At 40.7% G+C, this 14,143-nt stretch overlaps 1 protein-coding gene across 1 annotated transcript in view; it reads right to left on the bottom strand.

Annotated features, from left to right (window-relative positions):
* Positions 1 to 5,281: 5,281 nt before the first annotated feature.
* The window catches only part of LOC129858990 (ankyrin repeat domain-containing protein 33B-like), a 31,155-nt gene continuing 22,293 nt past the window's right edge, over positions 5,282 to 14,143 (bottom strand). The window contains exons 2-6 of the mRNA XM_055928271.1: positions 10,610 to 10,739; positions 9,099 to 9,239; positions 8,613 to 8,754; positions 7,786 to 7,984; positions 5,282 to 7,676 (exon numbers count right to left, since the gene is read on the bottom strand). Coding sequence (XP_055784246.1) covers positions 7,125 to 7,676; positions 7,786 to 7,984; positions 8,613 to 8,754; positions 9,099 to 9,239; positions 10,610 to 10,739 — 1,164 coding nt within the window. The 3' untranslated portion in view covers positions 5,282 to 7,124. The remainder of the gene's footprint in view (positions 7,677 to 7,785; positions 7,985 to 8,612; positions 8,755 to 9,098; positions 9,240 to 10,609; positions 10,740 to 14,143) is intronic.

Below are 14,143 nucleotides of genomic sequence, written 5' to 3'. Positions count from 1 at the left end.
ACAAAGACACGGCAGTTGGAACCAAAAATCTCAGATTTGGACTCATCAGACCAAAGGACAGATTTCCACTGGTCTAATGTCCATTGCTCGTGTTTCTTGGCCCAAGCAAGTCTCTTCTGCTTATTGGTGTCCTTTAGGAGTGGTTTCTTTGCAGCAATTTGACCATGAAGGCCTGATTCAGTCTCCTCTGAACAGTTGATGTTGAGATGTTTACTTGAACTCTGTGAAGCATTTATTTGGGCTGCAATTTCTGAGGCTGGTAACTCTAATGAACGTATCCTCTGCAGCAGAGGTAACTCTGGGTCTTCCTTTGGCGGTGCTCATGAGAGCCAGTTTAATAACAGCGCTTGATGGTTTTTGCGACTGCACCTGAAGAAACTTTTCTGGATTGACTGACCTTCATGTCTTAAAGTAATGATGGGCTGTTGTTTCTCTTTGCTTATTTGAGCTGTTCTTGCTATAATATGGACTTGGTCTTTTACCAAATAGGGCTATCTTCTGTATACCACCCCTACCTTGTCACAGCACAACTGATTGACTCAAATGCATTAAGAAGGAAAAGAAATCCACAAATTAACTTTTAACAAGGTACACCTTTTTATTGGAATGCATTCCAGGTGACTACCTCATGAAGCTGGTTAAGAGTATCCAAAGCTGTCATCAAGGCAAAGGATGGCTATTTCAAAGAATCTCAAATATAAAATATATTTTGATTTGTTTAACAATTTTTGTGGGGGGTTACTTCATGATTCCATATGTGTTATTTCATAGTTTTGATGTCTTCACTATTATTCTACAATGTAGAAAATAGTAAAAATAAAGGAAAACACTTGAATGAGTAGATGTGTCCAAACGTTTGACTGGTACTTTACTTTGTGATAAACTACACACACACCATCTACACAATGTAATATTAAACTCTACACACTATAATATTATACTACACACACACCATAATATTATACTCTACACACCATACTATTATACTACACATCTACACACCATAATATTATACTACACACAATGGTATACTCTACACACCATCTACACACCATACTATTACACTACACACCATAATAGTATACTACACACCATAATATTACACTACACACCATAATATTATACTACACACCATAATATTACACTACACACCGTAATGTTATACTGCACACCATAATATTATACTACACACCATAATATTATACTACACACCATCTACAAAGCCTAATATTATACTACACAGCATGTACACACATAATATTATACTACACACCATAATATTATACTCCACACCATAATATTATACTACACACCATAATATTATACTACACACCATCTACACACATAATATTATACTACACACCATAATAGTATACTCCACACCATAGTATTATACTATACACCATAAAATTATACTACACACCATAATATTATACTCCGCACCCTACTATTATACTACACACCATAATATTATACTACACACCATCTACACACATAATATTATACTACACACCATAATATTATACTCCACACCATAATATTATACTACACACCATAATATTATACTACACACCATAATATTATACTACACACCATAATATTATACTACACACCATAATATTATACTAAACACCATAATATTATACTACACACATAATATTATACTACACACCATAATATTATACTACACACCATAATATTATACTCCACACCATAATATTATACTACACACCATAATATTATACTACACACCATAATATTATACTACACACCATAATATTATACTACACACCATAATATTATACTCCACACCATAATATTATACTACACACCATAATATTATACTACACACCATAATATTATACTACACACCATAATGTTATACTACACACCATAATATTATACTACACACCATAATATTATACTACACACCATAATATTATACTAAACACCATAATATTATACTACACACCATCTACACACATAATATTATACTCCACACCATAATATTATACTACACACCATAATATTATACTCCACACCCTAATATTATACTACACACCATAATATACTCCCCCCTCCCTTCTCTCTGTCTACTCTCCCCACCCTCTCTCTACTCCCCCCCTCCCTTCTCTCTCTCTAATCTCCCCCCTCCCCTCCCTCTCTCTACTCCCCCCTCCCTTCTCTCTGTCTACTTTCCCCCCTCCCTTCTCTCTGTCTACTCTCCCCACCCTCTCTCTACTCTCCCCCTCCCTTCTCTCTCTCTCTACTCTCCCCCTCCCTTCTCTCTCTAAACAGACCTCTACTCTGATACTATGTCCCACTAACACAGACCTCTACTCTGACACTATGTCCCACTAACACAGACCTCTACTCTGATACTATGTCCCACTAACACAGACCTCTACTCTGACACTATGTCCCACTAACACAGACCTCTACTCTGATACTATGTCCCACTAACACAGACCTCTACTCTGATACTATTTCCCACTGACACAGACCTCTACTCTGATACTATGTCCCACTAACACAGACCTCTACTCTGATACTATGTCCCACTGACACAGACCTCTACTCTGATACTATGTTCCACTAACACAGACTTCTACTCTGATACTATGTTCCACTAACACAGACTTCTACTCTGATACTATGTCCCACTGACACAGACCTCTACTCTGATACTATTTCCCACTGACACAGACCTCTGATACTGAAGGACTAAGACTGGATAAAATAGTAGTCTTGCTTATTTATAAAGCCTTATCATGGCCATTTTCTAAATCAGTGATCATATGTTTGTATTTTCATTGTGACAGTGAATTGAACCTGCCGTGCAGTACCCCCTGTCTCCCAGCAGAGTGTGTCAGTCTGAGTTTCCCAGCCCTGTTATACGTTTGGATATGGTAAGGATTGGGTTTTGACGACTCTGATCCTAGATCTGTGGTTAGGAGGTGGATATGCAGATGGAGAGATGCCAGGCTGACAGAATTGCTGACCATGTCTCAGGGTTTATAATCTCAGGTGACTATCTCAGACTGCTTCGTTTCATAACAGTGATTTGAATATTATCTTATGGCTCTCTGTCTGCAGCCTATCCCTCTCCCTTCATAATGATGGCTTGTACATGACTGTTTCCACTGCTAATTGCAGTGCTTTTCGGAAAGTATTCTTACCCCTTGAGTTATAAAAAATTAAAACGTTACAGCCTGAATTCAAAATTAATTTAAAAACATGTTTCTCACTCATTTACAATCAAAATCGCATAATGACAAAGTGAGAATAATACAGAAATATCTCATTTACATAAGTATTCACTCCCCTGAGTCAATACATGTTAGAGTCACCTTTGGCAGCGATTACAGCTGTGAGTCTTTCTGGGTAAGTCTCTAAGAGGGATTACAGCTGTGAGTCTTTCTGGGTAAGTCTCTAAGAGTGATTACAGCTGTGAGTCTTTCTGGGTAAGTCTCTAAGAGTGATTACAGCTGTGAGTCTTTCTGGGTAAGTCTCTAAGAGTGATTACAGCTGTGAGTCTTTCTGGGTGAGTCTCTAAGAGCTTTTCATACCTGGATTGTACAATATTTTCTCATTATTCTTTAAAAAATCCTTCCAGCTCTGTCAAGTTAGTTGTTGAGCATTGCTAGACAGCCATTATCAAGTCTTGTCATAGATTTTCAAGCAGATTAAAGTCACAACTGTAACTAGGCCACTCAGGAACATTCAGTGTCGTCTTGGTAAGCATCTCCAGTGTAGATTTGGCCTTGTGCTTTAGGTTATTTTCCTGCTGAAAGGTGAATTTGTCTCCCAGAGTCTGTTGGAAAGCAGACTATACCTCTAGGATTTTTCCTGTGCTTAGCTCTATTCTGTTTACTTTTATTTAAAAAAACTCAGATGACAAGCGTACCCATAACATGATGCAGCCACCACCATGTTTGAACATATGAAGAGTGGTACTGAGTGGATGGAGTGGATGGATAAGAGCGTCTGCTAAATGACTTAAATGTAAATGTGTTGTGTTGGATTTACAGCAAACCTAATGCTTTGTATCAAGTTAATTTCTTTGCCACATTTTTTACAGTGTTACGTTAGTCCCTTATTGAAAACAGGATGCATGTTTTGGGAATATTTGTATTCTGTACAGGCTTGTTTCTTTCCACTCTGTAATTTAGGTTAGTATTGTGTAATAACTACAATGTTGTTGATCCATCCTCAGTTTTCTCCTATCACAGCCATTACACTCTGTAAATGTTTTAAAGTCACCGCTAGCGGCATGGTGAATTCCCTGAGTGGTTTCCTTCCTCTCCAGCAACTGAGTTAGGAAGGACGCTTGTATCTTTGTAGTGACTGGGTGTATTGATACACCATCTAAAGCCTAATTAATAACTTGCAGCATGCTGAAAGGATATTCAATGTCTGTTTATTTATTTTTTACACTTTTACCAATAGGTGCCCTTCTTAGCGAGGCATTGGAAAACCTCTAGTCTTTATGGTTAAATCTATGTTTGAAATTCTTTGCTCGACTGAGGGACATTATACATTATACATATACAGAGATGAGGTAGTCATTTAAAAATCGTCTTAAACACTATTTTTGCACACAGAGTGAGTCCACGCTTATTATGTGACTTGTTAAGCAAATTCTTATGTCGGCTTGCCATAACAAAGGGGTTGAATACTTATTGACTCAAGACATTTCAGCTTCTCATTTTTTAATTATTTGTAAAAATGTTTAAAAACATAATTCCACTTTGACATTATGGATAATTGTGTGTAGACCAGTGACACAAAATCTCTATTTAATCCATTTTAAATTCAGGCTGTAACAGAACAAAATATGGAAATGAAACTATGCACCTGGTACTTATCAGGAAATGATGCACCTGGTACTTATCAGGAAATGATGCACCTGGTACTTATCAGGAAATGATGCACCTGGTACTTATCACGAAATGATGCACCTGGTACTTAGAAGGAAATGATGCACCTGGTACTTATCAGGAAATGATGCACCTGGTCCTTATCAGGAAATGATGCACCTGGTACTTATCAGGAAATGATGCACCTGGTACTTAGAAGGAAATGATGCACCTGGTACTTATCAGGAAATGATGCACCTGGTACTTATCAGGAAATGATGCACCTGGTACTTATCAGGAAATGATGCACCTGGTACTTAGAAGGAAATGATGCACCTGGTACTTAGAAGGAAATTATGCACCACCTTTTTTATGTTTTAGAAAGAGTCACTCACCCTCACAAACACAAACAGTAGAGCGCATTGCATTCCAGTTGTGTTTTTATTCAGCATAAACCAGAATATTGTAGAGTACACGGACTAGATATCGCTGGTCCCATTGTAGTTCCATTACCACTCAAACAAACAAAATCTTGTGAATCTGTTTCGTAAATCCATAGCGTGGCTTCCTGAGAGAAGTGTTCACGTGTTCACTAAAGACTTTTTAAAAATTGGACTCGTATAAGCAGAGAGTGTAGAGAGTTTTTGTCCATTCCTTTTAAAGGGGGACCAGGGCAGACACAGGATTCACCTGGAGTCTTTGTGATATGTCTGGGAAAGCATTCTAGTGTTACGCTCCTGCTGCCTAGCCTGCTCCATTTGTTTACATCAATTATTTTTGGGGCCAACCACTGCTTCCTAGTAACTCCATAGCAACGTATCACATTGGCTGTTAGACGCACCTAAAATATGGCACTTAAAGCCAGTCCTGTCTTTGGGGTTATCACTGTGAAATTGTCTTCTCTTCAATCCCTAAAAATAAAGGAGAGCCGCACACTCTAGGAGCTCAGATGCAAAAATATTTAGAAGACAGCTTGCCTGTCGAAACGTTGGTAAATTAAATACTTTTGCATCTGAGCTCCTAGAGTGTGCGGCTCTCCTTTATTTTTACGTTTTCTACTCCGCTAGCCAGCACCTCGCCTAAATAGGTGTGTGTTTCTTTTTCTTCTAGATTGTTCTCTTCAATCCCTACCATAATAATATTATATCAATCCCTACCATAATAATATTATATCAATCCCTACCATAATAATACTATATTATCTAAATCCCTACCATAATAATACTATATTATATAAATACCTACCAAAATAATACTATATTATATAAATCCCTACCAAAATAATACTATATTATTTCAACCCCTACCATAATAATACTATATTATATTAATCCCTACCAAAATAATACTATATTATATCAAGACTTTCCAGTTGCCATTTGTGATCCTACCTCCCAGCTATTATTTTCATCCTTTATTTTCTGTTCAACTTCTCAACCAATAATATGGCTTCTGTCTGATCGGAATGCACACCTGTGTTTGTAATAAGCACATGATGAAGGTGCTCCTAGATGTTGATCTGAGGTCAGAGTAGCAATACTTTGATCTCATTCATAACATGTAAACATTTCAGGATATAGTTTTAGTTTTCCCCCATTTGATACATAATATTGCTCTAAGACATTTCTTTTTTATTCACATCCTCAAAATATGCCTACTTTATTAGAAAATAAAAACAGTTTATATATAGTATACTCATAATAAAAAAATACCTGATGAGGTACAATCTATATGCAAAATACATTCACAGAATTAGCAAAGCTTTCAAAAAGCCAATATAAAGTCATTTCAACATATCAAAGCACAATTCCTATCTAAAAATGTCAGTCAAATGCCATTGGTTACAAAATAATGCTTATCTTATGTTTATCTTTGAGGATAAGTCAGTTTGACATGCTGGTAGGCTTACTCAAAGGTTTTATAGGCTACGCAATATTTTAACCCTTTATATTTGTCCCATTCTAACCCTTCCCGAAGCGTATAGTATCATCATTTTAGGCAATAAAGTTTCAACGTGTGATGTGTCAGATATATTAGTGAAACATGATCTGTACACGGTCAGATCATATGGGTTTGTAGCCTGGGTAAGTGTCAGGTAATACAGAAATCACACTATAAAAATACTGCTGATTTTGTGAATCAAATGCATTAGAAAATAAAGCACTGTCACTTTTACTCCCTCAAAAAGCAAAATAAAAAACCCTGAACTGCAACCTAGGCAACAGTGGAGGACAGGGTGGAGTGACATCACTTCCTCCTACGATGTCATTTCCTCTTCCTGGAACCCAGGTGCCGCCTCGTGGCCGCCTCCACTCTCCTCCTCTCCGCCTCCTCCGCTCTCTTCCTCTCCTCCTTCAGTTCTTTATACCTCCACTTGGGAAGCTGCAGGAAGTCGCCCCCTCCGTCTTTAAAACTGCTCTTCCTGTGGACCCTCTCAGGTTCAAAGGTCGGCGTTGGGGCCTTAGAGATTCTCACCTTGGGAATGGACATCCCCGGCCGCACACTGCTACACTTCACCATACCCAGAGGCAGCAGGCTAGTCTTTCTCAGGGCCATGGAGGAAGAGGCCCCAGCCCCAGACACCTTACCGAGGGTAGGGTTAGTCGTGGTGGGGTTTTTGTTCGACGGCAGCAGGATGGTTCGCCGGTCCTTTGGAGATTTGGGCACCAGAGTGACCTGTGAGTTCTGGAAGAGTTTGCTGTGGTTGTCGAGCCTCTCAGGGTTCTGGGTTTTCAGTTCTTTGGCCCGTTGGCGTCGGAGGATCTCTGGGACAGAGTAGCGACGTTTACCCACGCAGGGTGGGCTTGCTGGACACACCTGAAGAGCAAGTAGGGGGGGGGGGTGAGCAATGAGAACATGAAGACAGAGAGAGAGGTTAAATACAGTAGAAGTGAGAGGAACAAAGAAACATAAGTTTCTAACTCACTGTGGAACAAGCCATTGCCACGAAGGGGCTCCCCAGTGCTGTTGTCAGGGTGACTAGGTGATCTAATACTCCTTCGTCGTGAGGCTCTGTGATGTTGGCAAATGTCAGAGCGTTTCGTATGGTGTCTGATATACGCTGCATACAGCCTCGAGGCTCCCGGGCCTTAGATACTAGAGACGCCAGCTGGGGCCACTCTGGACTGGAACAATTATATCAGATTAGGAAATAATATTGGAAGAATTGCAATATAAATTATACCGATGACATCGTATAATGATAATAAGAATCATCACCTCCATCATCAGCAGAATCATCATCCTCACCATCCTCATCACCATCATCATCATCACAATCATCCTCACCACCATCATCATCATCATCACCATCCTCATCATCACCATCACCATCATCATCCTCACAACCATCATCACCACCATCCTCATCATCATCACCACCATCCTCATCACCATCCTCACCATCATCATCATCACCATCATCATCCTCATCATCCTCATCACCATCATCATCATCACAATCATCCTCACCACCATCATCATCATCATCACCATCCTCATCATCACCATCCTCATCATCATCACCACCATCATCATCCTCACAACCATCATCACCACCATCCTCATCATCATCACCACCATCCTCATCACCATCCTCACCATCATCATCATCACCATCATCATCCTCATCACAATCATCATCCTCACCATCATCATCCTCATCATCATCACCACCATCCTCATCATCATCACCACCATCCTCATAATCACCATCATCCCCATCATCATCATCACTCATCAAGTATATTCTACCTGTATGCGTCACACAGTTGATAAGGACAGGGTCTGGAGTGGAGGCGTGTCATGGCCCAGGCGCTGTCGTAGCGTCCTGTGAAAAACGCCCACTCTCTGGAGGTCAGCTGACGACCAAAGTCCCTTGCCTCCATGTCAGCTCCTTACAGAGGAGAAAGAGAGGAGGAGAGAGGAAGAGAGTGGAGGAGAGGGAGGAAAGAGGATGAGATAGTAGGAGGGAGAGGGAGGAGAGAGTAGGAGAGAGTGGAGGAGAGGGAGGAAAGAGGAGGAGATAGTAGGAGAGTAGGAGAGAAAGGAGGAGAGAGGCAAGGAGATCAATGTATGACGAGATCCTTCAGATGTCAAATTGAACCCTACTGGTAGATGTTATTTCTGCTTTAAATTACTGTTTTCAGGTAAATATTATTGAAATATGAATGATGAAATATATGTTAAAGTAAGTTAAATATAAACAAGGTGAATTTATTTGTCCATTTGTGTACTTACCTGCTAGCATCAGGGCTCGTACACACTCCACCCTGCCTTGCATAGCAGCCTTCATCAAAGCAGTGAAGCCATGGCAGTTCCTCCTCTCTATGTCCAGACCAGGGAAGTAGTTCAACAGGTAGTTACTGATCATTATGTGACCTGGAGGTGGGGGGGGGGGGGGGGGCGAGAGCCTTGTGAACCTTTTTGAACTGTGTGGGTCTATGTGTGCACATGCAGGTGTGTGTGGGTGTGTGTGTTTTTTTTTTTTTATTATTATTATTATTTTTTTTTTAAATATTTTTTTTTTTTTTCACTTAACAAATAACAAAATAACAAACCGTGAAAACCGAGACAGTCCTATCTGGTGCAGAACAAACACTGAGACAGGAAACAAACACCCACAAAACACCAGTGAAACCCTGGCTGCCTTAGTATGACTCTCAATCAGAGACAAACGATACACACCTGTCTCTAATTGAGAATCATACCAGGCCGAACACAAAACCCCACATAGAAATAGAAAACATAGACTGCCCACCCAACACTCACGCCCTGACCAATAAAGACATATAAAACAAGAGAAAACAGGTCAGGAACGTGACAGGCTCTTAGTTTTAAAGATGTTCAGGACCAGTTTATTACTGGCCACCCAGTCCAAAACTGACTGCAACTCTTTTTTTTTATTTTTTTTTTTATTTTTTTTTTTGGGGTGGATCAGCTTAATATTGCAGAAAGAATGTTGCTTCCAATGTAATTGTCTGCATCATTTCCAAGCCCCCATATTTTTGGGGGTAAATATATATATCCATACACGCATGCATACATATATACATATATACATACACATACCTATATAGACATACATACTTTTTTAAAGAATATGCCTTTATTATTATTCCCCGCAACCCTACCACCGCTCCCCCAATTGGAGTAAACTAATAAACACTTCTGCTTTTACCTTCAATTTATACATCTTATACGTATTTTACACAGACTACTTTATAATAGTTCTCTCTTGTTTGTTCTTAGTCCTTCCTCTATTTCTGTTGTCCATCCAATTTTATTTCCACTTGTAACTGTGCTATTTCACAAAAGCTCCGCACCTATACACATTTCACAGATCCCGTATGCCCTATATTGTTTATCTTGTTATTAGTCCCACCCTTCAGTTCCACTCAACCCTTCCCATCTATCTTCCAACATCATCCATTTCGGATTTTTATTTGCCATATATTTTTCAACTGTGCTGTGATGCTTCACAAAAGATTTGAACCTTCCTATTCTCATAGCTTCTACAGATTGTAAATTAAAAATAAACATTTTTGCTAAAATAATTATTATATTATTGATTGATTGACTATGGCTTTTCAAATCCCCCAGTATTGCTATCTGTAGCGTTAGTTCTAGGCAAATGTTGCAATTCTTCAGCCATTCCTGGACCTGTGACCAAAAACGAGCTACATATGGACAATATGTGGGTGTGTGTGTGGGTGGATCTGTGGGTGCGCATGCGGGTGTGTGTGTCGTACCTGCCTGTGCAGCTGTGATGAGGGCGGTATTCCCCTCAGTGTCCTGCCAGTTGACATCCAGGTGACAACACTGAGCCAACGCTATGACAACGTCAACGTAACCCTGGTAACACGCCACCATCAGCCCCGTCTGTGTGTGAGAGCGAGCGAGAGAGAGAGAAAAGATTTAAAAGTCTCTCAGACAGTCACAGGCGTTTTACTGTTCTGTCTTCAACAGCTCTGTTTCTCCCTCCCACCCTCTCTACCTATAGCGCTGAGGTGGCTACTGTTCCGGGAAGGCCACAGTCTGTGTGTGTGTGCGTGTCCGTGTCCGTGCCTGCCTGCCTGCATGTCAAAGTTGGTTCCTGAATAGACAATCTAGTTGACAGTGCTAGTTCTGTTCTGATGCTTAACTGGAGAAACATGATATGAGATCCAAGCCAGTGTCAATGAGGTTAGACAACAACGGGAGGCCTGTATGTACGGTCCAAAACTAATATCATACCGTCAACATTAAATCAGTTTTGTTTGCTGTTAAAACAGAATTTCGATCCTTGTGGAAAACTCCTACTGCTTTCTGTCATGCCGTGTTTTTGGAATGCCAGTGAAATGTGTGTGTATACAGCTTGGAATCTCCTGGAAAAGTCCCAGTGTTTTCCGGAAGGCCAACACGTCATCAGCCAAAACAAACACTACTGCCAGAGAGGGAGGATGGGGGGGGGGGGGGGGGGGGGGGTAGATGAGTGGAGAGAGGCAAAGGAGAGGAGATGGAGACAGAGAAATGATAGAAGAGGTATCTGGAACAAAGGAGAGGAGATGGAGACAGAGAAATGATAGAAGAGGTATCGGGAACAAAGGAGAGGAGATGGAGACAGAGAAATGATAGAAGAGGTATCGGGAACAAAGGAGAGGAGATGGAGACAGAGAAATGATAGAAGAGGTATCGGGAACAAAGGAGAGGAGATGGAGACAGAGAAATGATAGAAGAGGTATCGGGAACAAAGGAGAGGAGATGGAGACAGAGAAATGATAGAAGAGGTATTGGGAACAAAGGAGAGGAATAAAGGACAGCACAATAGAGACAGCAAACTTGGGGTATTCTTTCTACTAGGAGTCAAATGTATATTTTTTAGTAGCCGCGGCAGGTAGCCAAGCTGTTAGAGAGACAAGCCAGCAACTGGAGGTTTGTCAGTTTGAATCCTGGGTCTGACTGGGAAAATAATCTGTTTGGAAGTGAGCTGGCAACCAGAGGGTTGCTGGTATAAAATCCTAGATGCCATTGTTCCCTTGAGCAAGGCACTTAACCTCCCACAACAACTGCTTCACCGGCGCCCATTGTGGCAGTCCCCTTCTCCAACCTCTATATATATATGTAACAGTCCCCTTCTCCAACCTCTATATATATATGTAACAGTCCCCTTCTCCAACCTCTATATATATATATATATATATATATGTAACAGTCCCCTTCTCCAACCTCTATATCTATGTAACAGTCCCCTTCTCCAACCTCTCTATATATATGTAACAGTCCCCTTCTCCAACCTCTATATCTATGTAACAGTCCCCTTCTCCAACCTCTATATGTATGTAACAGTCCCCTTCTCCAACCTCTATATGTATGTAACAGTCCCCTTCTCCAACCTCTATATATATGTAACAGTCCCCTTCTCCAACCTCTATATGTATGTAACAGTCCCCTTCTCCAACCTCTATATGTATGTAACAGTCCCCTTCTCCAACCTCTATATCTATGTAACAGTCCCCTTCTCCAACCTCTATATGTATGTAACAGTCCCCTTCTCCAACCTCTATATGTATGTAACAGTCCCCTTCTCCAACCTCTATATCTATGTAACAGTCCCCTTCTCCAACCTCTATATGTATGTAATAGTCCCCTTCTCCAACCTCTATTGTATGTAACAGTCCCCTTCTCCAACCTCTATTGTATGTAACAGTCTCCTTCTCCAACCTCTATATGTATGTAACAGTCCCCTTCTCCAACCTCTATATCTATGTAACGGTCCCCTTCTCCAACCTCTAAATGTATGTAACAGTCCCCTTCTCCAAGCTCTATTGTATGTAACAGTCCCCTTCTCCAACCTCTATTGTATGTAACAGTCTCCTTCTCCAACCTCTATTGTATGTAACAGTCTCCTTCTCCAACCTCTATATGTATGTAACAGTCCCCTTCTCCAACCTCTATATCTATGTAACGGTCCCCTTCTCCAACCTCTATATGTATGTAACAGTCCCCTGCTCCAACATCCATTGTATGTAACAGTCCCCTTCTCCAACCTCTATATCTATGTAACAGTCCCCTTCTCCAACCTCTATATCTATGTAACAGTCCCCTTCTCCAACCTCTATATCTATGTAACAGTCCCCTTCTCCAACCTCTATATATATGTAACAGTCCCCTTCTCCAAGCTCAATTGTATGTAACAGTCCCCTTCTCCAACCTCTATATGTATGTAACAGTCCCCTTCTCCAACCTCTATATGTATGTAACAGTCCCCTTCTCCAAGCTCAATTGTATGTAACCGTCCCCTTCTCCAACCTCTATATATATGTAACAGTCCCCTTCTCCAACCTCTAAATGTATGTAACAGTCCCCTTCTCCAAGCTCTATTGTATGTAACAGTCCCCTTCTCCAACCTCTATATGTATGTAACAGTCCCCTTCTCCAACCTCTATATGTATGTAACAGTCCCCTTCTCCAACCTCTATATGTATGTAACAATCCCCTTCTCCAACCTCTATATGTATGTGACAGTCCCCTTCTCCAACCTCTAAATGTGTGTAACAGTCCCCTTCTCCAAGCTCTATTGTATGTAACAGTCCTCTTCTCCAATCTCTATATATATATGTAACAGTCCCCTTCTCCAACCTCTATATGTATGTAACAGTCCCCTTCTCCAACCTCTATATGTATGTAACAGTCCCCTTCTCCAACATCTATATATATGTAACAGTCCCCTTCTCCAACCTCTATATGTATGTAACAGTCCCCTTCTCCAACCTCTATATGTATGTAACAGTCCCCTTCTCCAACCTCTATATGTATGTAACAGTCCCCTTCTCCAACCTCTCTATATATGTAACAGACCCCTTCTCCAACCTCTATATGTATGTAACAGTCCCCTTCTCCAACCTTTATATCTATGTAACAGTCCCCTTCTCCAACCTCTATATGTATGTGTGTCTTTCGGGGGTTGGGATAAAGCAGTAGTCACATTTCCGTTGGTCACTGTTTACAATTGCCAAATAAATGGCTCTTAATGTTAGTGTTAAAAGAAAAGCAGAAGGAGTGCAGCTCTCGAGGGCCTGACTAACAGCTATGTTGGCGGCTGAGAAGGTGTGTTTCCATTAACCTGCAATCATGATTAATGTCAGGTGATGGTTTGAAGCAACAGGTTTTGTGTGTGTGTGTGTGTGTGTGTGAGTGCGTGGGTGGTTGGTTGTGTGTGTGTGTGTGTGAGTGCGTGGGTGGGTGGGTGGGTGGTTGGTTGTGTGCGTCTGTGTGTGAGTGCGTGCGTGCGTGGGTGGGTGGTT

This window comes from Salvelinus fontinalis, chromosome 7 (assembly GCF_029448725.1).
Source record: "Salvelinus fontinalis isolate EN_2023a chromosome 7, ASM2944872v1, whole genome shotgun sequence".
In the NCBI taxonomy this organism is placed as follows: Eukaryota; Metazoa; Chordata; class Actinopteri; order Salmoniformes; family Salmonidae; genus Salvelinus; species Salvelinus fontinalis.
Note: the sequence above shows the minus strand (reverse complement) of the source record. Positions and strands in the feature narration are given on the sequence as shown.